General features: G+C 33.6%; 1 protein-coding gene across 1 annotated transcript; it reads left to right on the top strand.

Moving 5' to 3' along the window:
- Window positions 1–27014, top strand: LOC133184561 (PDZ and LIM domain protein Zasp-like). The gene is made up of 21 exons (XM_061319649.1): window positions 1–246; window positions 1414–1565; window positions 1815–1953; window positions 3081–3265; window positions 3534–3769; window positions 4764–4872; window positions 5065–5150; window positions 5507–5600; window positions 10030–10144; window positions 11773–11924; window positions 15000–15096; window positions 16157–16251; window positions 16395–16567; window positions 17938–18094; window positions 19980–20159; window positions 20686–20726; window positions 21711–21960; window positions 22255–22441; window positions 23352–23472; window positions 25632–25747; window positions 25954–27014. Exons 1-21 carry the CDS (start codon window positions 118–120, stop codon window positions 26029–26031), a joined length of 2892 nt encoding a protein of 963 aa, XP_061175633.1. The 5' UTR covers window positions 1–117; the 3' UTR covers window positions 26032–27014.

The raw sequence follows: 27014 nt of genomic DNA, 5'->3' as shown, positions 1-27014 counted from the left end.
ATAACAACAAAGGGAACGTGTGCAAAAAATGAGCCTATACATCAGCTAAACGGTACCAGATGCCCTCGGTGGAGTGAAAGTAATATCTGTACCCCACAGACACCAGCAGACGGCAGGATGTCCAACATCGAATATCAACCGGCAGAGACCCTCACGGTACAGTTATACCGCCCGGACCCAGGGATCTCTTGGGGATTTCGGCTCCAGGGAGGGGTAGATTTCAGTACCCCCCTCTCCATACAATCGGTAAGATTAGAAAATGTTTAAAAGTTGCAGGTGTTCCGAAAGTGTCGGGTTCTCAATTCTTTTTTAAAGATTCTAAAAATAAGTCATCTTACATAGCAATCGTTTAATGGTTATTTCAAGTATCCTTTGCTTATTTGCAAACAAATTCCCAGCAACGGGGCTTTTCGCGATTAGAATCTTGCTCTATATTTGGTTTGCCGCTGAAGAGCATGAAAGCGGATACGTCTTCCTTTCGAATTTTCACGTGCGGATCAAAGATTTTAACGCCAACATGTCAATTATATATATTTTGAAGGAAAACCTCATGTGCCTGGCTACTACTACTACTAAATCATGTTATGAATTTTATAGATTTATGTAAGTAATTCACGTTTATCATGTTTATTAACTTTAGAGGTAATTTCAAAATGAAAGTACTGAAAGTACTAGAAAAGTGTTTGACTGTTCAAGACCTTTATGCAGGATCAGTGTTTAATTATCATTTAGCGATGAAACGTGGAGTGTTTACAAAATGCTAGAATAAACACACTGATGGACTTTTCTTCATCTTGCTGGTGATTTACTTCACTCTTTTTGGTTTCCTTTTGAATTATCATGTGCAAATCAAAGATTTCAACTCCATCGTATGAAAAATCAAATATATATATTCTGAAGAAAACCTCATGTGTCTGGCTAATATCATATTGCTTTGCTGAATTTTTCAGATATCTATTTAAGTATTTCACATTTAATTAACTTTAGAAGTAATTTCAAAATGAAAGTACTGAAAGTACTCATAGTGTCTGACTACTGTAACAAATTGTATACCTGTATACAGGATCAGTATTTATTTATCATTTAGGGAATAAAAAATATATTGGAACATTGAGTATTTACAAAATGTCAGAATAAACACATTGGAGAACTTTTTTCATCTTGCTGGTGATTTATTTCACTCTTTTTGGGGGGCAATTATTTGATGGCGGGTTCAAGACTAAAGATTAACAGTTTCTGTAAGTTTAGTCAAAGGCAGAGGAATTAGTATGTTAGCAACTGTTGATAAATAACAAATTTACACAGTGCAAAATCAAGCTCTTTTAATTTAAACTAGTATCTGTTTATTTAAAAGAGTACACTTATACACTTATGTAATGTAGTAGTCGCACTTAAGTAGTTTTTTGAATTCAGGTCAATCCTGGAAGTGTAGCAGAACGCAGTGGATTGGAAGCAGGTGATGGCATCCTTTACATCAATAACACCAATGCAGATGGTCTGTCACATGAACAGGCCAAGATGGAAATCATTAGAGCAGGGAATGTCATCAACATGACCGTGCAAAGGTAAGTATGTCACTAAAGTGTCATCATCAGTATTTTGGGGAAATGTATTTAAATTTGAACAAAAGGGAATTTAGAAGAGCTTTGTAATTGTGTTCTTCATAAAGGTTTCATTTTCATGATATTTGCTCCCAAGGGTGACCGTATATCAACTGAACAATATATTATTTCATATTGCATTTCCACAGATTTATCCTAAAGGAATTGCCATTTTTGATGAGCTCATTTTGAATACAAATCATTTCATTGTAGAGGTGCAGTCAAAATTTGGAAACCCAAAGTTACCCCCATGTCTGACCTTAGGCCAGCTCAGATGAACACCATCAAAACAGCAACAGGGGATGAAGTTCAGACTGTACAGAAAACCTCACTAACTAGAGATCACCAGCCTGTAAGTTTGCTTCATTTCATTTAATAAAGAAGGGCTTCATGCTAAATAGCATACATAAGGTTTTTTGGGGTATCAAAATAAGTCAAGTTAGATAGTGACAAGACTCTGTAAAATTGAGTGATAGAAAGGTGCATATATAAACATTGTATTTATGTTGAAGTGATCAGATTGCATTGTTTACATTGACATTAATTGTGAGTACTTGTTGAGAATTTTCTGCTTTTATTGTCATTTGCTTTGCAGTATAGTCTGTTGATGATTAAGAGTAAGTTTTATCAATTCAGAAATCCAAACACTAAACCCTTTAATTGTGTACCTTGACCTGTTAAATTGACCAAAAGTTCCACCTTGTAGGAATTAAAAGACATTCAAACATGTCTAGACAACCCTTATGGCAAAATAATGTTGTACATCACAGAACAAGTTACTTTATCCAGAATGTGTGTTGAATTCATTGAAAATACCTTTACCATTGATACATGCACATATATCTGCACAAAACCAATTCCAGATCAATTTACAGAACTATACAGTGTTTACCATATTTTTTCAACTATTGACCATTGCCTTCAGTATGCCATTTTAAGGTTGAACGGTGCACAGATGAGGTTTGATCCAAAAGCACATGCAGGAGCAATATAAGTCCTGACTCCATCTATTACCTATTATGTATACTGTCAAAAAAAATTATCCTTATGCTTCAAATATCAAGAAATAGAGCAAAGTTGTGCCTTTCATGGTGTAACTGATTTCTAAAATGACATTTCTTTCCCAAGTTCATCTTCATCACCAAAACTGTTTGCTCTTTTTATCTCTCTTTTAATTTTTCTTCCAGACTGAGGATTTTGAATTATTCCTGAAGTAATCAGATATTTTAAAAGCTTGCACACTGTTAATAATGTTTTGCATTAATCCCTGTGTTTAACAAAAATATAGAGACTTCAATGATTTACATGTAGACCCTATTAGTCAGAATTAAGATGGGGTGCATTTTGCTCTGTTTTAAGTTTATGCAGTGCTGAATAAAATGAAACTGGATGCCAGGACATTTCTTTAGATTAGTCCTCATATGAATGTTTTGTTGACCATCAGATGACCTGACATTGACCTTTACATTGTTTTTATAGGAACCATTGAATATAGGAAGCAGCTACAACAGATCTGGCAAGCCATTCACTCCACAGTCCCCCAAACAGGCAGTTCCCAATGTAGTCCATGCTCAGTTTAATTCTCCCATTGGATTATATTCAGCTAATAACATAGCAGACACCTATGCTGCTCAGACTGCAGGAATTCAACAGCAAATGCAGGGGTGAGTCTAGTTATTAGCATAAATGAAATAGGGTATTAATTAGCCGCAGGGTTTCCATTTCTGAGGGCATTGCCCTCTTATATCAAGATTGATCTTCTTATCAAAACTTTTATGCAGATGTACTGCTACAAAGTCCCTGTACATGTTAGATTGTCTAATATGTACATATAAACATTTAATTAGCATAAAAAGTGCATTTCATGTACATTGTACATGTATATTGAAACATTCTTTCCACATTTTCATGTATGTTAATTTTTTTTTTTAGATTAGACATTGCTAAAACTCCAGTTGGAGCTAAAATGAGTGGCACCTATCAACCACTGGAAGGTGAAGACAATCCTGAGGGTGTTGTGCCTGTTGTGAACTCTGAAGCTGATGATGTGACCCCTGTGACCTCTGACAACCATCTGTCATGTGACACCCAAAATTTGTCTTCTAACCAACCGGAATCCATATCACAAAATGATACTAACTTGCATGTTGCAAATGAAACAAAGCTCAGTATGTTGTGGTTTTTGTGCTATTTTTCTGTTTTTAGTTGTTATACTTGAGAAAACTAAAATAAATGTTAAAAAGTTTTCAAGATAAGAAAATCCTAGACCTTTTTCAGGCTTTCAACTTGATATTTTTAAGTCAAGTAGTTGGGACATTTTCACCAATAGGTTGGAAATGTGCAGCATAAGTCGCTGTTTGACAGTTCAGTGTAATGCGAGTATAAATAATAAACTTGTCACTGTCCACTTGAAGTCCACACTATTAGTGAAATTGTAATACAAGTATTCAAGTCAAAGTGGAAAGGGTGGAAATGTATAATACTGTATATGCAAAATTAGAAGTATAAGATTATCGGTGATTGTGAGAATCATTTTACAGTGACTGTGTCACTTTCATATATGTAATATTGAAAAAAATCTTGCATTTTGAAACTTCATTTTTATGAGACAAAATAGATGTATTTTTATATGAGAACTACCTTTTCCCATATCCTACTCATACAGTAAATATTTTAAATAATAAGTTACATCCCATTATTTTTTACTAAAAACTCTATTTTAGTATGTAGATATCCTTGTAAAATTAAGCATAATTAAATAGTTTCAAATACTGGGATTTACAGTTATAGCAGAATTTGTTTATTTTTGTTGCTTCATGTTTCTCAGAGTGGCATTATTGCAATTCTCAATGGAGTGGAGTGAAAATGAATTGTTTGCACTTTTTGTTGTTTTAATGATTCTAATGATCAAGTTTTTTCCTTCAAATTAATCTTTATAAATCATATTGACCGAGTGTATATATCTGCTTGCAACATTTGATTCTGGTGAGCATCTAATCCTTTTGCAGTTTTGTGTCTCTTATAGGTGTGAATTGCCTTGGTTTGTTCATAACAAATTTAAATTATTTAATAAATGTAAAATGAATAATTAAATTTTGCTAATAAATTAAATAACGGTTTTATCAAGTGACCCATCAAATATCAAAATTTTGTATTTTACAGCCCAGCCATCTGGTTTCCGTTCTGTTAGGGCACCAGACCCAGTCACTCCATCCCCCTCCAAACCTCACCAAGAGAATATGCACTGCGGAGACTGCAACATGCTTGTTACGTAAGTACTGGTTAATACATCCTATCTAAATTTTTGTTTACATCCTTTAACTTTTCTCTCATTTTCTCTCTACTTATGCACGATCACAGTTTATTTTCTTATTTCAAAAGATTGAAGCTGTTTAGCATTATATAGAAAAAAAATTAAGTACCGGGTATTAACTTTCATAAGAATTTTTCGGTAAACTTGCAGAGGAGTGTTTGTGAGAGTTAAAGGAGTACCATACCACCCACAATGCTTCAAATGTACTTCCTGTGGAGTGAACCTGAAACAGAAAGGTAAGGTCAAAGTTCACTTGTTGGAATTTATGTAGAACCTGCACAGACGTCTAATATTATAAACCTCTCTCATCATATTTCTGTTATATAAAGCAACCTTAACCTGTGGGTTGTGCACTCTCTCAAAACACTGACTGCAATTTCAGCATAGGACAGGTTAAGCATAAATCATTATCAATGCCAGCTGTCAGTTATAAAGTTTCAATTACATAGGCTGTTCTCATCATGTTTTGTATTTGAAAAATAAAGGATCAAATTTACAGGAAGCATAATATAAGGGTGTTTTTGGAATAGTTTTTTTTTCCCCTGATATGTTAAAATATTATTTGACTGATGAAATTATCTCCTTTTTGCAGGGTACTTTGTGGTAGATGGGAGATTATACTGTGAAGTGCATGCCAAACAAGTTGCCCAACCCCCAGGTCCAAATATGAAGGCAGTTCCAGTTTATCAATGAAAGATTCTGATTTTGACTGAGAACTCAATTCTGAATACTGGATAATGCACTTGACAAAAATGAAAATATACTACACAAACTGTATACCAACATTGCAGACTGGTGTTTTGGGGGACATTATTGTGCTTTTTTTCTGAAGAGAAATCCAGATATTAATCTGCTCAAGTGCTCTTAAGTGTTTTGTTCCAAGAACTATGCATATGAGTTTGTTTTTTCCTGAAATATATTTATTTTTGTTGGAATAGATTGATCTCCCTGTCCAGTAATATTTTTCCTCAGTTAAGAGGATTAGGGAAACTAAAAGTTATGAAGGGTTTAGTCAATAGATCTAAGTCAATTTTAGTATTTACAGGTTGTTTCAATTGGTCAGTATATTAACACATGCATTTGTTTTCATTTCTTTTGACATTTCAAAAGTATTCTCTCCAAATGTGCAATTACTGAGGTATGACTTATACATGTACATTTAAAACCAACACCTGTCTGATAAAAATATTTGATGCAACTGCAGTATATATCATCTGCTAATTTTCATGCAAATTATTTTTCCCCCATCTTTTAAATACTGTATACAGGGTTATTTTTGCCCTTTCACACTTGCAAGCAATTTTACCCTGTTTTAAATTTCCCCAGTCACAGTTTTATTTAAGAAATTATACTGTGTTCTTTGAATTCGCCCCATTTTAAATTCACCCACCTGTGAGTAGGGTGAAAGGGTCGAAAATGAAATGGGGGTGAAAATTTCCCTTTATACAGTACCTTATATAGTGTAGCCTTTGTGTACATATAGCTGCAATTTGTTCTCCAAATATTTATGTTTTACACTCTTTGTATATCCTTTGTGTGTTCTGTTTTTTTTTTTTTTTTTTTTTTTTTTTTTTTTTTTTTTTTTTTACCAAATTATAATTAACCTATAAGGTTTACTATTTATTATAAATTATACATACCCTGTTTATTGTATTGATAATTTATCGCTCCAGGGCTGGGTAAGAGGGTACATCACACCTCAGGCCCCTCCTCCCCACACTATTAGAGCACCTGCTATCCAAACCCAGTACACCCTTGTGTTTCTTCAGTTATACAGTAGTAATCAGGTATTTAGTATTCTGCTCTTGTTTTGTATACATGCTCCATATTTGATGCAAATGAGTTGCTCATTTGAAGAAACTATTGTTGGGCATTATTCTTTTGAAACTTTTCCCCCCAAACTAAACAATAAGGGCTATACATACTGTCATATGTGTTCAGCAAAAACAAATAACCAAATAATTGTGCCTTATGTATTTTTGTACTGCAAACATATTTCAAGATATGATGAATAACAATTTTGTTTAATTTATTTTTACCACTTATGTCATGCTTATATAAAGATGCAAACTAAGAAAGAGCACTTGATATTAAGTGAATCTAAAATCTAGTTGTTTGAATTCATGGTCTGTCATATCTTTTACTTAAGGTTAAACAGGGTGTTAATTATCTTTTGAATTTGTGTACATTTAACATTAATCTGTTGTGAAATGTGATAACCTTGATATTGTTTTAGAGCATAATATAAGAATATGGACATTCACCTATTTACCTATATTTTGTTTGGTCAGTTGATATTTTGAGAAGTTTATCACTGCTTTGTTATTATATAGATATGATTGCCTGTTGAAATGTTTACAAGTTGCTTTATGTATTACTATGCTGTAGAATCTGTTAAATAGAAATTTGAAAATAACACTTGTTATTGCATTGTTTTTGAAAGTCTGAATAAAAGTACAGGGATATTATAAATAGGTTTTATTTCCAAAGAGAAAACTGAAATGTACTTCTTTCATGTAGAAATAGTATCACAAACCTAATATAAAGTTCCCACATATATACCCTCAAGTTTTCTTCACTGATAAAATAATTTCCTTGATAAGATTGAGTAATTATTAAATGGTTTGTAGTTGCATGGATACAGAATTTATTTCATGAGTGGGAGAGGATTTTTTTTATATTTTTGGGTGAAAATATAATAAAAATCTTGTCTTGTTTGTGAAATAAATTCCATATTCAACTACAGATTGAATTTTCCATTTGATTTTCCCTTTGCCTCTCTCTTTTCATAATGCATTGTAATAAGCTGTGACATCATAGTTGAATGAATCTTGTTAGTCTAAGAGTGAAAATAGTAAACATGGATTTTAACAACAATTTGGATAAATTTGGCAGTTTAGTCTATCAGGATGGTTTATTTATTCCACTAACTTATAATAATTATTGATGTTTTTTCACACTGTGAAAAAATGTCACTTTTATTCAATATATAAATTACAGTATTTCCCCAGTCATATCCTTATATACCGTAAAGCGGGTTTTCTTGGCGGGTGTAAAATTTGGTGTTTTGCTTGCTCAAAGGTATGCTAATAATTTTTGCATCATTTATTTTAGCCGACACATGGTTTTTACACCTTACAAAAGAAAACTTGCAAAAGAAAAGTAGGAAGAATATTGATTATTTTAGCGATTAAAATTTTAGGGGGTTACTACATGTACCAAAACATTAAAATAAGCCAAAATTAGCACCCCGCTAAAATAACATGCTATACGGTTTCATACATTAGCATTTAGTGTATTACTTAAGGTACAACCTTGCTTCATATTGCAATCAAATATTACATGTATTTCAAATGTAGCACAGAATACAAAATGTAGATGTCTCTTTTACTCTTGAGGAATTTCTATACATTTGCTTGAAGATTTTTTTTGTTACTTTAAAGGCCGGGTCAAAGTCCTGAAATTCAAAGCAAACTATTCTGTGATATTGGAGGTGAAGTTTTAAGGTCCCTAACTTTACTCTCAAACTGTATAGAGCTGTCCCCTGATATTGTGTTTTTAAATACCAGTGTATCTTGGCACAGAGAGAGGATTAGTGAATTTTAATGTGATACATAACAGTCTGATAGAGAATCAGAGAGCTGGGTTTTAATGTTGGCCTGAACACTGACCCCAGCTACTGCTTATGTAAACAACAGTTTATCACCAGCAGGTTTTAATGAAAGTTTGCATTTCTTAATCAACCAGAACATATCCATTGTACTGTGAAGGATTGGGCTGGCATCTGTTGTGTCTATGTAGACTGTCTAAATACAATGAGTATAATGTTTACAAATCTAGGAGATTTGGATTTGCAGGTCTACTGAGTCGAACAACCTCACAACACAAATGTTTTTTTAACCTAGATTTATAAAGACAAGCTGCACCCCCCCCCCCCTACAGTCAGATAAAATCTTAGAAACTTCTTGGCCATCTGTTGGTCTATCCTGCTCAAGCTGTTGGGGAAAATTATAGGCATACTCTTAAGTACACATGTATACCCTCTGATATCTAAATACTGTATGAGTGTGAGTGGTGGTGGTGGTGGTGGTAATTTTTGGGGGTGGGGTTGGGATGGGTGGGGGTAATCATTTTGTCTCCAACAACTAAAAACATCTTGTAAAAAAATAAGTTAAGGCCTTAATTAATTAGGCTCCTTTTTAATGGACAACTATTAATACAATAAAATAATTATAAATATCTGTGAGTATCTGTGTTTCAAAATCAGAATTAAATTGCATGCATAAACAGGAAAAATATTAACACAAATCCATCCAATTTCTGAGTTGAGAGAGAGAGAGAGCTCAATCAAAACACTTTTACAAGTCCAGTCTGTCTAAAAAATGTATTTGATATAGAATCCAAATAAAGGAAAACAGTTTGGATGGTTTAGTGAGTAGAATATGAAAAAAGAAGAAAAATTAAAATATAACGATAGTGATATAAAATAAGAACTATTCGAATCAATTAGCCTATATATATATGGACTTTAGAAATAGTCTTTCATTCAATTTTTTTTTTCATAAAAAAAAGTGAGTATTGTCTAAATGTTTATGCAAATTAAAAGAGTTCTGACAAATTCCACATCTAATACGAGCAATTTCCATCAGAGAAGTAATTTAAACAAATGTAAATTTGTAGGAAGAAAACTTAGATCCACCTGTCCTGTCTGCATGATAGGCAAAATATTTCGACCACATTCGTTATCTCACTTTGACAGTTTCTGTTCCTTTAAGTTTATGATTTCAATCACTCTTTCATGACTAATTCTTGTGTTTTTCCCTTTTCCTAACAAGCATAAATAATGCATATTTATATTCGTACTGCCTTATAAGTACACATTTCCTATCAAGTGGGCGTTCCCATCAAGACCTATTCGGAACCTTTCTAAACAACTAGTTCTCAGTCCTTAAATTTAATAATGAATTAACGTGAAAGTATGGGTACCAGCTAATATCCTTCGGAAGAACGTACCGTGTGCAAAAGTTCTTGCTGAATATTGAACTGTGTGTCATTTTGGGGGGTATGAAAAAGTGTTTACATGCTTACACTTAAACAGAAACAAGACTTTTAAAGCATGGCTTCTGTTCTAACATTGGAGGCTAAATTAGAGAGAGTTGATCCCACAACACCATGGGGATTTCGAATGCAAGGTGGAAAAGAATTCGGCTGCCCATTGACTATTCTGAAGGTAAGAGCCGGCACTTTTGATTCCACTTCAAGGACACACCCTCTCTGAGCAGACACCTGCACTCACACCTGTAATTTTTTCCGGTCGACTGACCTGAGTTTGACAGTTTGACTGTTGTCTGATGACCCAAACAATATTTTCACCTGAAAGAAACATTGTTCTGAACCGGTTTCTTAATTGTGAATTTCTCTTTCCACTCCGTTAATTTTGTGTCGCCTTACGTGATGAACTAATTAAAAATACTGTTACTGACACACCTTAATTATTATGCATTGACTTGTAAATCACAGTTTTCTGTGTATTTATCATACAGTAATAATAGGTAGGATAGTGTATAATAATACATGATAATATTTGATGGATGTATGTTATAAGACTGTACCTCTTTGTGTAAGGAGATTAACGTCAATCTAAACTGCAACTTCAGTAATATCCTCACAGTGTTTTTGCATTATAATACATTGAATTCATTCTTTTATTTTTAGTAATGTGCAGGGCTCCAGTGTTGGGCATTTTCACACAATCCCTTTCTATTGTTCAGTGAATCATATATTATAATTAACTTCATGATTGCAGCTTCCGTAGATTGAACTGAATTTTACAACAGGGTCAGAAAAGGATCAACTATTAATATAGGATAAATGATACACCATCAAAGTTAACAGGGTTAACGTACTATATATTACTTACCCTTTCTATGATGAATAGTTGTGTAGAGAGTACCTATAATGACTATATACAAAGAACAGAACATAGTATGCAGCAATAACAGATGTAAGTTGTTTCTATGATTTGGAAACTGTTACATCAGCAGGGAATGTGTTGCCATTACTTGCCAATATCTGTGGAGGTATTCTTGGAAAGTAATCATTGGCACATACCTGTTAGGATTTGTATACATTTCTTATCTTCCTGCTAACCATTCAGCCAGGCATCAGAGTTAAAATAACTTTTTTTCAGACTGGTGATAATAATGATCAGTGGAGGAAGATGTGATCTTTTAGACTTATGTTGAATATAGAATCATTTATCTATCATGAAGATCCAAATTATCAGACAACTTTATCTGAAGTGAGATTTTGTGGGGGTGTGAAATTGCTCATGCTAAAAGTTACAACATTTAGTTTTGAAAACTTGATTAAATAGAAGAGTTTTTGGCATTTTATTTCATTTGGCAGAATCTAGAGTTTAACCACTGTTTTGGGAAAAGATTATACAGTTTATTGTATTTGGCATCATCAAACAATACTTTTCCTTATATTCCTATGTAATCTTCCTAAGAGAGAGAGAGAGAGAGAGATCATATAATAGAAGGTGGATTTACAGTTTATTTGTTTTTACATTTGTTTTTTTTTTAAATCATATTACACACTAGTATGTATTTTACCTAATTAGTGCATCATAATTTTTCATTTTTAGTAATTTCATTTATCTTCTCTTTCAATTGAAATTGAACATCATTTTATTCAAAGTTTTAAAGAAAAATATGCTAGTGCTTATTTCAATTTATCCCAAGTGAGACATCAGTTTATTTCCTGATTTCAAAATAATTATTGAAATTAAGCAGGAAATTGAATACAGTTCCAATTCATTTATTCAAAATCAAGGTTTTTTCCCCCCTATTTCAGGTGAACCAAGGAAGCTTGGCAGCCAAGTGTGGTCTCCAACAAGGGGACATAATTCTGAAGATTGGTAACCATGAGACTACAAATCACAAACACAAGGAAGCCCAGGACTTAATCATTGGGTCTGGCAACAAATTAGATCTTCTTCTGCAGAGGTACATCACAAGTCATTACAGATGGTTTTAGAATCTTCATTGCAAAGTCATTTTGTGCATGTTATGATCAAAATGTGTCCCATTCCCTATTGCCTACACTATTATGAATTTTTACTTCTTGTGTATGTGGAATGAAAATGACCATCCTTGGATTTTTTGGGATGTGAAGCATTTTTTTTCCCCCGTTCATCCAGATTGAAAGCACTGGGTTTATAAAAAAATATATTAAGCTGTCAGTTTTAATGAATTATTTGCCACAAAATTAAAGAGCAAAGCTGTGCATTTTGTTTTGGCCATGGGCTCATAAATTCTGATTTGCATGTTTGTCATGTATGCAGCTGAATTATATTTTATGGAATATTTTTCTGAAAAGGGTGGTTGGGTCCAAAGTCCCATATGTTTATTCATAATAATATAGTGTTATCCTGAGACATCTAGAGTGCAGTGTTTATTTTTTAACGAATCTTTCACCCAGCACCTTCATCAGGGCTTATTAAAGTACATGCACTTCCTTTTCAATTCATATTTTTCTTTTAAATTCAAGAATCCGTGAAAAAAAGTCTATCACTAATCGGTAAGTACGGGAATGCTGAAAAAAAATAATGAATGACTCAGTTCTAGTTTAGACAGAAAATCTTCTTGTTGTGTTTGATGTGAATTGCCTGATACTATTAAAATGTAAAAGTTAAGTTTATGGGTCAAATGTTTGAAAAGAAATAGGTAGTTTTTACTAGCCCACAGAGAATTTGTTTGAAATCAGATATGATGATGCAAATAATGCATGGCACTGTACTTTGTAACAGATGTTTTGCTGTATCTCAGTTATGGCATCATTTAACCTGTCTTTGTGGAATATAAAACATTACTTAGAATTGTACAATAAGAATTTCCCCTTGGCTTCTGTCTCGATTTGAGGCCTTGACAATGGAATTGTCCACTAGCTATTAATGTTTGTCTGATTTTTGCACACTTTAATTTCAAAGAAAGAGTCAGATTTGACATTTTTAAAAAATTGTTTGTTGTTCACAGTATATATTTACTTTTGAATTGCTTCAATCTCTGCAGTGCTTCATAATCTAATGATAACCATCAATAATCTCCACGAGGAAAAAAAACAGTGATAGAGATAGCGCTAAAATAGTCAGATACATCATCTTGTTGTAATGGATTATCACTATAAGATATTCCCATATTTCCATGTCATTCTAAGTGCTGAAAGGTCAGGTGCATCCACCATTAGGTTCTTTACCGCCTGTCAGTAAATAGTAGTAGTCGTAACAATGGTGTTCTATATAATATGCAACTTTGCCAATTTATAAATGTTTTATAGGTGTGAAAATCTCTCTTTAAAGCTAAGTTATAGCAGATGGCATTTATATCTGAAAAAATTACGATCAATTGAATCTTCTGCTAACTCAATTCTTCGTAAATTAGTAAGGCTAAATTTAATGGTTGTATGTAGATTCTTCTTTTAATTCAATCACTGCAGCATGGGTTAACACAGCACTTTGATTTTAGATGTATAATTATTGTGACTTACTGGTCAAACAAATCAATAAGCATCGTTATTTTTCCCTTCTTGTTATATCTGTCTATCAGTAGTTCCGAGAAACATCTGTTTTCTGTGTGTATATGATAGACCATCAGAGCTTACATTAGTTTATCTTATGAACATTTGGGAGGTAGAAGAACTGCAGATCATAGATACACAACTTCTCCATCTACACAAAAATTCCTCATTTATGTATTTAATTGGTAGTAAAAATACACAGGTACAGGTAATATTTAAATGTTTGATTTGAATAAAGATGTTTTAAACATCAATACATGTAATTCCACAGTGAGGAGTCAAGACATTTAATAAAAACCATGAATACTTGATTGATTAGTCTAAAACTTGCATTGATTTTGAATTTTTTTTTTCAGACTAGAGCTGATGCATTTACCATGTTATGATTAAGAGTTTGAGAATGCATAAAAATACACTACATCGACAATATTCTTCAAGTTCTCAAACCTCCCGATTTTTAATTAAAATGTTTTTACAGAACCAGAAAGATAAGTAATGATAACGAACTATAATTTACCAGCTAATTCAATTCTGAATGATTCCCATTTTGTGAGAGAACTTACTTTTATCATGTTCTCGACAAGTAATTTAGAAACAGAGGATTTTTAATATGAGATCTGCTGAGAAAGCATTGTGTCAATGGGTGTACATTGTTACATAGCTGTATACTTTCTGAGTGTATCAGATAAGATTTCATAAAGGCCTAGATGGGAAGCAGACACATTCTTTTGGCTTATTAATCACACACATACGCACACAGAAAAACATGTATACCCAGAACATTCTTCAGTGGGTTCACTGTATTGATGTACATTATGAATGAATGATGTTTTAGATTCTATATTGTACCTGGGAGTGCAAGTTTTATTGAAATATTCTGCCTACATAGGCATCATTACCTGGACAAATTCTTTCAGAATTTGATTTATGTACAACAATCCCTAACACATTACAGATTGTAAATTAGAAATTGAGTTTCACTGAATACTTGTTACAAAATTCTGTTAAAATATGTGAAGCTCGGTTCATTGTAGTAGGTAACTTGAATTTATGAACTAAATATATGTAAGATTTTATCACTTTGTTGGAATGCTATAGCACTTATGTAGGGGATGTCATTTGTCCAAGAAAATATAAGTTTATACATGTATATATTAGATAAAAAGAACTTTTAGATGTTTCTTTATAGCAGGGAATACATTGGCATACATTTCCAAATTTGAATGATGAACCAGTATGCAGTCTTAATTGTGTTAACCAAAATTACAAACATTTTGAAGCTGAAATTTCTAGTGTTAAACTATGATCATATGTTGCGCATTAATACATGCAGAATCCTCTATTAATCCCATGTTTTAATATTACAATACTGTATAGAAAGTATAGCCCTGTTAAGATGTTTAAGTTAAAAAAGATTCCTCACTTTTGTACAAGTTGAAGTAATTTTGAATTCTGTCTGGAGATTATAGAATCTATGGCTACAAATTTTATTTCCATTTTTGCAGGGGTGCCCCACCTCCTCAGCACACCTATGAGAAGTTTGCAACCCCCACATTCAACTCATATTCTAGCCCCTCTGGTGCCCCTCCATCAGGCCCCCAGGTATGAAACAAGTAGATGCTGTTATTTTAACATTTACCTGTTAAAAGGAGGTGATATGGATCTTTTGTTGTTACACTATAAGTTATCGATGGAGAGATAGTCATAAAGGATGTTAATTTTTTGTATGCTGGACACAGATAAAAATGAATTTTAAGTGGTTAAAGTATATGTTTATTGTTTAAAATGACAAATATGAATAGAGTTGGGTTTAGTCATATAATGTTAGATAGGTTCATAAGGTGATGTAAGGTTACAAAGGAAGCACTTTATAACAAGCATGTAAACAATGTCTGACAGTATGCTGATATAGGACGATAATTCACCACAAGATTTACTTTGGGGTTACGTAGAGACTGCATAGCTTGTGGTAATTTTCAGTTCACCCCCTTATATCATATGATGGAGAATGTGTGTGTGCACTATTTATTCTATAATATAAAAATTCATTTGTTCAGGAAAGAGTTTTTTTACTGCTTCCTATCAAAAAATATTATCCTCTCTGCAAAATAATTGTATGCGGAGAACAAGTTCCCATTGTTTGGAGCCACTGAATCTTTATTATGAAGCAGGGTTCAAAAAGGAAATGTGAATATTGTATATCAGTCAGTGATGTATTCTTGTTACATATGCCTTTCCTTTTATTCCTATTTTCAGACAAATCAGTTTCCTAATTTCAAAAATGTAAGAGAGTGAAAAATTCACGTTATCACTGGTATTGTTTTTATCCTCACACAGCACTTTGGGTTTTTTTTCCTGAAAAATTACAGCATAGGTTTTAAGTGTTTCAGAGGGAAGCACATTTTTTCTGTAATTGAAAAGGTTTTTTTTTAGTTAACAAATGAAAGTACAATTTTTAGACAATTATCAATAGGTATTTCTTCTTAAAATGAAAAAAGGGTTATGTGTAACATTCTTTTCATTTTTTTTTTTTTTGGTTTGAAAGTGTAAACGTGTAGTGCAAGCAAGGAAAGAGTATGGTTCCATCTTAAAGGTGGATATAAATATTACCAAGCTGAATTAAAAAAGGAATATTATAAAAGATCTGAATTTTTTTATTCAGAATTACAATACAGCAGCTAAACCATTTGGATCTCCAGCTCCCAGGCCTGATGTGGATTCTGTCACACAGCAAACTAGTCAACTCTCTTTCTCCCCGTATGTCTTTTTTTTTTCTTCCTTGAGAATAAAAAGAAATTTCCTCATAAACTTCAAATTCTTAGATTAGAAAAATGTTGAATACTAAGGCAAACATTTTCCTTGTTTTGTTTCCTTATGATAAGATATCACATTTTATACAGGAAACCAGCACCCTCTGGGATACCTGCTGCCCCACCCCCACCCCCTCCCTCTCAGACTCCAGGTTTCTACTCTGCTGCACAGAAATATGCTGATAATGAAGAGAAGCCAGCACCCTCTAACTATCAGTCACGGTCCTTCAAGTTTCTCCAAGGCATGATGGATAGTGGACAAGGTAAAGAAATCAGGAATCTTAGATGTTACACAGAGAGTGTATGTAGAGCAATCTGATGAAAGAGGGTGTGTATGTGTTGTGGGGGGGGGGGGACTCAAGAGAATACATAACATGTATGAGAACTAAAGCAATTTTCAACTGTTTTCTGGGCTGTTTTAAAATGAAATGTGAAGGTCATTTTCAAAATAAAATGTTTATACTTGTGCCAAAAGGTACATGTTTTAAGAAAAAATTACATTAAAAAAATTCATTTAGATAAAGAATATCTTTTCATATGAATTGAAAGGAAAAGACAGTTGTCATTGAAAAAGTAGGAAATGGAGCAAAATTCTTAAAATAGTGAATCAGTAGAAAATACTGTAATATATAAGGCACTCCATATCATTATTATGTACTCAGAAATAGTGAGAAAATTATTTTGAGGAAGTTTTGGTGAGAATAGGAAACAGGTTAGGGTGGGAATCGGAAATGGTTTTAAAAAAAATAGTATTTGTAGTTGCATAATAACAGTATTTATTTGTGAAGTTGGCCCTGTTGCATGTCCTTTAACATGATATGCATAATGACATTTTCCTGTTGTTGAGAGCATGTTTTATACCTTGAGTAGACTGCACCTTTGTTTAAGAATGCAGTGTGAATAATTATGATCAATTGCCAAAAAGACTAGTAAGCTATTAAATACCTGCTCCTTACGTATCCTGAATTTAAACCTTAAAAGAGCCATTGAGTCATTTGAAGACTAATAAATTTCACTGAATTATGCAAAGAATGAAGGTTTCAGTTTTATTGAAGATTTTAATTTCCCAAACCATCGATATTTTTAAAAAAAAATTCTGAGTCAGCTGAGAACAATTTTTGTTTTCATTTGGGTAGTGGTAAGCATTTCCCCACAAAGCTTGTCCTGTAGAGTGTCATCTAATTACATAAGTAAGTTTGTACCTGTTAATTAAGAAAGACCTGAATACTCTTTTCATTGATCTCTTTTTATATTTAATTTATTGAACAGATTTAAATTGTATTTTTCCTAAGCTCTCCATAATTAGAATATTACATGTAGATTAAATTGATATGTTGTACAATGTAGTATTATAATATGATTCAGTTCAAAATCCTTAGCTTGCATATTTATTTATTACCATGAATGAAGTCATTTTAGGTCATTTTTATGATCGGATGCAAAATTTACATCTACACACAATGTTTCTGTTCCATTTTTTAAAGATATTCAAAACAGATATTTTTGTTTAATTCAAAGTGCTTTTATCAAGTCTACTAATAAAATTATCTATTCTTATCAAACTGCATCCAAAATTAAGTGCATATTGTACCATGCATGCCATAGAGTTTTTATGACACCCCCAAATTTTCAGAACCCCCCTCAGCCTTGCGGCCTGCTCCTGGACAAGTGGTACGAAGTGTCTCCCCAAGCACCACACAAAACAACTATAATGCCAAACCACGTCAGTTCAATACCCCCCAAGGACTCTATTCAGAGGAAAGTACCAAAAGTGCTAGCAAGCTAGTAAGGTGTGTATAATCATAACTACCTACACTTATGTCTTAACTAGATTGCTTGCAGTTGTGTCCAGGCTTTAGTATATTTCCTACTTTTGCATGATTTGAATTCTGTCATCCATCTCTAGAAATCAGACACATAAACACCATGGTATATGGGTAATTAAGGTGTTTGTGTAATTACGGTGTTTGTAAATCCAGGCTTGAGCTTGAAGTTGCTGTGAATTGAAGTGTTGTCAGTTTGTGTAGGGTTGAGTTGGTCTCTAATTGCTAAAGCATCTGAAGCAAAAATTTGATTTTAACCAAATTCATACTGTAAAACAATATCACAAAAAATGGCATTAAAACAACTTATCTCTGTTCTACTTTTCATATAAGATATTTCATTGATTTGCCTTATAAAGAGGGAAGGCTGACGAAGCATCAGGGGTTTCACAGTGAGGTTCAGAACATACGTGGAATTCTGACTTTGGTATTTTGTTTGTAGATCTCCCTGCTAAGCCCGAGCCAAGTCCACCCTGGAGGTAACTTCTGCTTGTTAGATGGATCAGTTCACTGGGAAGGTGCTATCACACAAGTGTCTCCTATACCAAAAACTTTGACAGTGCATTTTTATTTATCATTTGATGCAGGTGCCCTAAATGGATGATTTGTCATCTAAAAAGAACTTTTCTACATAAATTATGTGCATCCTAAAACTCGAGAAAAACAGTATGTTGGACAAAATTTTGATAAGAACAAAAGGGGGTAGTTAGTTTAAGTAAAGAAGCAAGTTTTTTGGATAAAAAAAAGAAACTAATAATTGATTTAATATGTACACTGTCAAAGTTTGAGAGAAGAGGGAGACATGTAGCCCTTTCTAAGATGGGTTCCATGGAGTTGCATCATTCTGGAGTTTGATTAATTTTGTGTTATTTTTATATTGTTTTTAAGTGCAGCATGTTTGAGTGGACAGAGTGCTCCAGTCAGGCTGTTTGGATTTGCATGTACTTGTTCATTGGTTGTCTGACAAAATTAGCAATGAAGTTTACAGGCATAATTTTAAGTAAAAACAAAATATTTTTTTGCCATGGTTTGTACAGTACAGCTGAGTTACTAGTAGAACATGGATTAGTGATATCAAAATCCTTTGCACACCTTTAATTAAAAGTTAGACAGGTATTATTATGGACAGAGTTGTTTACTGCATCACATTTCAATATTTTAAATTTTCTTTATTCATTAAGTTTGTAAATATAATATATTGTAGTTTTTTCATTTAATTGCAAATATCTGAAGGTGAAATTCAAGGTGACTACTAGATTTCTGGAAGAAAAATTTTGTACCAGACACTTGCAAGGGTATTTTAATTTTTTTTTTTTTTTTTTTTTGGTCTTCATAAAAAATTATTTGCTGATTTCTCTTTGTTGCTACACAAAATCTTTTATCCTACAGATTCACATGAACAATCTTACAAGACATGCTGTATTTACACAGTTAATGAAAAATCAACATGGATTTAGAGGCATGCTATAAATGATTAAATAGCCATGCTATCAACCTTTTGGCCTCATTCGTCTGTAACAAAGGGATATGAAAAGCCTAATAGCTTTAGTCAGGAAGTGTTTATAATGGGGGGATTTAGTCAGGAAGCGTTTATAATAGGGGTACTTAAGGAAAATATTTCAAGTATCTGTACTAAATTAACTCTTAAAAAACTGTGAAGTTTAAGAGCTGCATGTAATAAGTGTTGTGTTAAGTTTGAGTCAGTCAAGTATGCACATTATGCTTGTCAGTATTGAATCTTGCAATATATTTGAAAGTCAAGAAAACTAAAAATAATGCATATTACATGTATATTGTATTTGAAATCTGCATGAAGCGAGAGTAGACCTAGAAACCTGCATGCGTGTTTCAGGGCAGAAGAAGATGAAAAAGGTGGCGATTTGGACAGTGAAGGGAAGATTGTGTATCGTCCATCTGAAACATTCAAAATGGTGCATGAACAAGACACTCCTAAGTCAGCCAAGCATGAAGATGATTATAAACCCACTCACTCCAGAACATTTAAAATGCTCCAAGAGAAGTTGGGAGCAGGGTAATGCATTAATCACACTTTCATGTTTGTGCCAATGCCCTTGCCAGGTGGGAATGGGGGGAGGGGACTCATGATGGATGAATTAGATTTTAAAAGTTTGGGTTTTTTTTAATGCCAGACCTTCACTCCCTTTAAAAAAAATTGCGGGGTAATTTTGTAGACAGTTTTATAAATATGCATTCAAAGTCTTTGAATTGGCACAGACAGGAAATTTTAAAATCTGAATGTAGTGTTCATATTTATTGCATGACCTTCATTGTGTTTACCTGCAGTCAGTGATATTCCTAAATTTATGTTATATATTTATTCACCCTCATGATATCTTTTGCATTAAATGATTGAAGTACATGTATTGGTATCCTGCTGAGCATTGCATACACTTCACTTCAGAAATTTAATAGCATATAGCATTTAAATTTTTTTTATTCAGTGAAAAGTAAAAATCAAAATCTCTGAGAAATATCCCTGAAGTATTTTTTTAGTGACATTAATACTGTCCTTAAATACAATGTTTTACTTTTTACAGGGACCAGCCCTCAACACCAAAGGCACCACCCCCAGCACCAGGTAAAATTATCTACCTATTACCTGATTTCCTTCTATGTTTAGCTTCCTCTTATGTATAGAATATTTCCATTGCTCTGCACATTGGCCCCTGCATCCATATACATACATGTATATGTGAAGTAAATATTTGGGACCCTATTAAATTGAAACATCAGAAAACAACCTTTATTTTGATTATTTGTTTTCTTTGGCAAGTACATTAGATAAGTATGATTTTAACTTTTAAGTAGAAATAGTTGATAATTTCTTACTGACTTTTATGTAAAATTTAAGATAAAAATATGCACCTCATTATTTGTATGCAAACATGCACAGCTGCAATTTAAATCAATCACATAAACATTTTTAGCTCACCTCGACAAAGTCGAGATGAGCTTATGCTATATCCCTGGCGTCGGCGCTCCGGTTAAAGTTTTAGGAGCAAGTCCATTCCCAAGTAACTATAAGCCCTACCTGGACCAAACTTGCATGGATGATGCATCTTGGGATGTACGCTTACCAACCTGCTTCAGATGCTGGATTTGACCTAGATTTTCCACATGAGTGAATTTTAGCCATATTTTAACCAAATTAGCATGGATGTTGTAGCTAGGGATGGTCACTTCCAGACTTGCTTTGGATTCTGAATCTGACCTACATTTTCCAGATGAGTGACCAGGATAATTTTTTTTGGAGTAGCTATATAACATTATGGCCTGTTATGATTAAACTTGCATAGATGGTGCATCTAAGGATGAAAACTTCCAGACTTACCTTGGATGTTGGAACTGACCAAAATTTTCTTGATTAGTAAACAGGATAAATGTTTTTTAACAGGTCCATTTCCAAGTAACTGTAAGTCGTACTTAAACCAAACTTGCATGGATATTGATCTTGGGATGTACACTAACTAAAAAAAGAATATGATGTGAAATTTGCCTTACTTAAAGATAACATTCGTCGAGGTGAGTTTCGTAATCTTAGATTACCTAGTTTTTTTTTTAGCTGCACCATCAGCTCCCAAACCAGGGGTGTGGACTCCTCCAAGTGCTCCAGCTGCCAAGCCCTTCACCCCAACAGTTCAGCCCCCAGCCCCTGCTGCTCCAGGAGGTCCTAAAATGGGACCTCCCAGGAACCCCACTGGTGTCAATGCTGTGAGGGCCAAGAAGGGTGAAGCTATGGTCTTTAAGAGTGGAGAGACTCCCCCCGGAATCTCCAGGATACCTATTTGTGCATCCTGTAGTGTTTCTATCAGGTAGAGAAATCATTCTGTTCATTTGGGTAATCTGATCTTTTCACAGCTGTATGTTTATGCACACTGGCCTACAATTAACTTTAAGCTTTCAAAAGTTCAATTAAAAGAAGGCATATAGCTACAAGCGATGCAACTTTACAAGTCAGTGGCCAGTGTTTTATTTACCAGACACTTCTCAAAATACATATTTTTCATTTTGTTAATGTAAAGATATACATGACATTGTAAAATAAAGTTTGTTTGTAAGGGAAATAACTTTTTGTTATCATTACCATTATCTGTTCTATTTTACAGAGGGCCTTTTGTGGTTGCCCTGGGTAACACCTGGTGCCCTGACCACTTCGTGTGTCAGAATCCTAGGTGTGGACAAAAACTGCTGGACATAGGATTTGTGGAGGAGGGGGGATACCTGTACTGTGAAAAGGACTATGAGCAATACTTTGCTCCAACCTGCAACAAGTGTGGAAAACCCATCGTAGGGGTATGTTGAGGTCTACTACACTGTTCTGAGAACAGTGACACATTAAGCTAATAAGAATAGTTTTAGAATGCAAGTTGTCTAGTACAATATAATTAGTCCAAACTGGATATTACCAGTTCCATGAAAATTGACCAGATTAGACTGAATCCAGAGTGCAAGGAAAAGTGTGGGAAAATATTTTAGATTAAATACCCTTACACTAAATAATCATTTTGTTATTATAAACCAGACAACACTCTTTTTAAAGTAGTTGTAGTTTTTTGGAAATTCATAAAAGCTTTTGAACTTTAATCAGTATTAAATGGAGATACATTGTGCATGGGTCGAACTATGAAAAATTTGAGGATAAACTTTATTTTACGAAGGGCCTAATTTTAAGATATAGTAACCTGACTCTCTCTGTTATAGGGGTATGTGTCTATTGTATGATGATGTAGTAACTTGACTTTCTCAGTTATAGGAGTGTGTGTGTCTATTGTATGATGATGTATTAACTTGACTCTTTCTGTTAAAGGAGTGTGTGTGTCTATTGTATGATAATGTAGTAACTTGACTCTCTGTTATAGGAGTGTGTGTGTTGTATGATGATGTAGTAATTTGACTCTCTCTGTTTTAGGAGTGTGTGTGTCTATTGTATGGTGATGTAGTAACTTGACTTTCTTTTATAGGAGTGTGTGTGTTGTATGATGATGTAGTAACTTGACTCTCTTTTATAGGAGTGTGTGTGTCTAATGTATGATGATGTAGTAACCTGACTCTCTCTTTTATAGGAGTGTGTCTATTGTATGATGATGTAGTAACTTGACTCTTTCTGTGCTAGGAGTGTGTGTGTCTATTGTTTGATGATGTAGTGTAGGAGTGTTTTAGTCTATTGTATGATTATGGAGTTCCTTTATTCTTTCTGTTATAGGAGTGTGTAAATGCACTACAGAAGACTTACCATCCAAGCTGTTTCCTCTGTTACCAGTGTAAGCAGCCGATTGGTGGAAATCAGTTCCATTTGGAAGATGGCAATCCTTATTGTGAAAATGGTAATTATACAATTTAATTTGATAGAAGTTTTCGCTTACTTGTATCAAGTTTAAAAGATGCATCTGTGGAATGGTAGCTAAATTTCCTTCTCTGAAGTGATAATTTGGATGCAGGTACTGGTCAGCGTTTATCACTCACTACATTCCGCTTACTCTTGTAGTGACTAGATAGTGGAGTAAGTTCAATTGCTAAAACAGAGTCAAGGAACTTTTCATACAAACTGGAAGTAATTTTAAATATGGCTTTACAAATATTTTTTTTTAAATATTTGGAACATTTTGACACACATTACTGAGATGAAGTTTATTTACAATAACTTCTAATTTAAAATATGTCTTGCAATTGTATGGCAATTTTTTCACAAACCAATTTTCGTACATTCCTCTACTTAATAATAAGAAATAATATTATTAAAAAATCATAATAATAAATGCATACCAACACAAATCAATATAATTTATTGAGGTCAAATTTTATGTACTACTTTTTGCTTCTAATAAATTGTCTTAAAGTCAATTCCAACACAGGAAAAGTTGGACTTCTTGGTTAAGTATTGGGGAGTTCAACATTACTGCTACATTAGAAAAAATTCCGACTCATGACCGCTACTTTTGTCCCCTGCTTTCACTGAAAGTGGGGGATATTAATTTGGGTCTGTTTGTCTATCTGTCTAACTGTCTGTCAGTATTTCTGTCCATCTGTAACACTTTCGTTTCTGTATGATATCTCGAGAAGCCTTTGAGCTTTTGCAATGAAATTTTACATAAAAATTCTCTATGGCTAAGGAAGACCCCTATCCATTTTGAGGTCCAAAGGTCAAGGTCATAAATTCTGTCAGTTATAACACTTTGGTTTCCGGGCGATATCTCGAGAAGCCTTTGAGTTTTTGCAATGAAATTTTATACCACAACTCCACATAGCCTAAGAAAGACCCCTATATAAATTGAGGTCAAGGTCAAAGGTCAAGGACATAAATTCATATATTCTGTCTGTGTGTAACTGTTTTGTTTCTGGGGGATATCTCAAAAAGCTTTTGCAATGAAATTTTATACCATAACTCCCTTTGGCCCCACCCAGCCCCTCTCAAAGTGTCCGTCTGTTTGTTTTTTTTTTATCTTGATCAATTTTTTTTTATCAAAAGTTAATTGGAAGTTTGTTGGCATCGATCATGATCAAAGTTTTAGAGTTACTCCCTGTTTGTATTAAAAGTTGTGTGCACTATTTTTAGCACAGGAGCATATGGAGAGTTATTACATATAATACAGGTTATTGGCAAACTTTATATAATTACATGGTAAATCTATTAGTGTAAGAACTGTTAAGTAAAGGCTAAATTAGACATGTTTTTTGGAAAATTTTGACAATATCAAATGTGTCAAGAACGAAGAAATTGGATGTTACGAGGACAGTGGAAATCTGTGATATTTTCAGATAAATTACAAGTATTTGTTGGTCAGATGAAAAAAAATATACCGGTATGTAGAAAAAGGCCAATGAGAAGAGGTGAATAACACATAAAGCACAAAGTATTTGGATCTGCGCCTAATTTCATGCCAGTAGTTATGACATGTGGGGGGTCCAAAGTAATTTTTATTTGCTTCAGTATATACAGTTAATAATCTGCAAATCCAAGGGGGGAGGGGGGGGTCTGGACCCCCCGACACCCCCCCCCCCCCCCTGATCCATGCATGTTCTACTTTTTTCCTTAAGAGGGAGATACAAATTCTCTAATTAGCTTGTTCATTGAAATTTTGGGTGCTCATTACCACAACATATTATCAATAAGACAATTGGCAAAAACAACTCATTACTGCTACATACACAAATCTGTGTGCAATGGCACAGAATATGGTTCACTTGCAATGTAGAGGAAGTCAAAGTTCTATTCATGTAGTGCACCCATGTATTGTGTATTAAATCACTGCCAGTGTATAGGGATTAGGAGACAAATGACCACAGGTAGACTGCTAGCCCTCAAGGTATTCACACTTGTACAAAATAAGCCCCACCCTCACCTGGAATTTACCACCTGGTAAAAAATCCCTGCCTTTTTAAGTTCTTATAGTATTTACTCCCATTATCTTGCTCTCATTATTGATTTATTTTTTTACATACCTTTTTGCACATCATTATGAATTATCTATTTTGAAACCTTCAGACTGGAGGCAAATGTTCCAGACTATGTGCAAGGGATGTGACTTCCCCATCGAACCTGGGGACCACTGGGTAGAGGCCATGGGCAACAACTTCCACTCGGAGTGTTTTAATTGTTCAGTAAGTAAAATGACTGCATCATCTGCTCAATGCTTTCTTTTTTTTAACATGGAAGACATTTTTCATCTAGGTCTTAAGTTTGTAAAAGAAATTATGGAAGCTTATGAGATACTGGGGACTTATGTTTAGAGATTATTCCAAGAAAAATTTTGCAGCATAATACATCTACTCAAGTGACTGTTAATACCTATGAGTCTACTTTTCAGACCTGTGGAGTCAATCTAGAAGGTCAGCCTTTCTATGCCAAAGGAGGTAAACCCTACTGCAAGAAACACACCAGATAAAGATCCACACCTGATAATCTTAGATCCCTCCATCCATGGCCACTGGACTGGAACCACCTCCTCCTGTGCATGATGTTCAACATAGATGTGATATACAAAATTTTGAAAATTGTTAAGATTTGTGCCAAAAAATAGATTAATGACAATGGATATTTTTAATGAAAATTGGTGTCAATCACTTCTATAAAAAATTCTATTGTTCAGAAGTGCTGTTGTAAGCTGTAGAAATATTAGCATGTTATAACATATCATATAAATATGAAGGTCGCAGTAGCCAGCCTTCATGCTAGTCCATTGATATTATGTTTTACATGTAAAAACATGGTGACACCATAGTTGATTACCTTTATAGTTCATGTATTGGGTCACAGGGTGCCAGCATTTCGGCAATGAATCTCACTTTTTCAGAAGTATTAACTTTAAAGCCAGGCTGTCATTTGTAATTATACTGTATATATGCAATAATTTAGAAGCAGTATACTAATAACTTTTAACAGTCAGGGTTGATATATGCATTTAGATTTACTTAAAAATTCAGTTCAGCATTTAATGATTTTTCAGTCATTCACAAAATATTCACAGTAATGTGCCTTATGTTCATTTCAGAAAGTATCTCTGTATTATTGTCATGCAAAGAGCTACATCTATTTATAGCCAAAACTACTGTACCCCAAAAATCAGCAATCATTTCTTGATTTTGCAAATTAATGTTATAGTTTCAGGCATCGTCATCGCCAGTATCTTTTCTTTGCTTTATGAGCTTATTTTTGGAATTCTAAAGAGCAAGATGTTTACTGCTTATAGGCTGCCCATTATTTGTTTTCAGTCAAAACATTGGTATGTTTTATGTGATTATAAATTATACTATAAAAAGATATATTAAGATAAACTTGATTATAAATACAATTTTTTTGCTTAAGCCAGTTTGTGAATGAAGTAGGAATGTTTTAACAGTGGATTAATAAATCATTATTTACCCCAAA

The sequence above is a fragment of the Saccostrea echinata genome, unplaced genomic scaffold (assembly GCF_033153115.1).
Source record: "Saccostrea echinata isolate AGI-Se365-2 ecotype Australia unplaced genomic scaffold, CSIRO_AGI_Sech_v1 ptg000010l, whole genome shotgun sequence".
In the NCBI taxonomy this organism is placed as follows: domain Eukaryota; kingdom Metazoa; phylum Mollusca; class Bivalvia; order Ostreida; family Ostreidae; genus Saccostrea; species Saccostrea echinata.
This window is presented reverse-complemented; position numbering and strand designations above follow the sequence as displayed.

What these genes read in the sequence shown, in the direction of transcription:
- LOC133184561 (XM_061319649.1), top strand. Translation starts at nt 118, where the DNA reads ATGTCCAACATCGAATATCAACCGGCAGAGACCCTCACGGTACAGTTA. An exon ending in ATCAACATGACCGTGCAAAG is followed by an intron (nt 1,566 to 1,814) that starts GTAAGTATGTCA and finishes ATTTCATTGTAG; the next exon opens with AGGTGCAGTCAAAATTTGGA. An exon ending in CAAGAGAAGTTGGGAGCAGG is followed by an intron (nt 20,160 to 20,685) that starts GTAATGCATTAA and finishes TACTTTTTACAG; the next exon opens with GGACCAGCCCTCAACACCAA.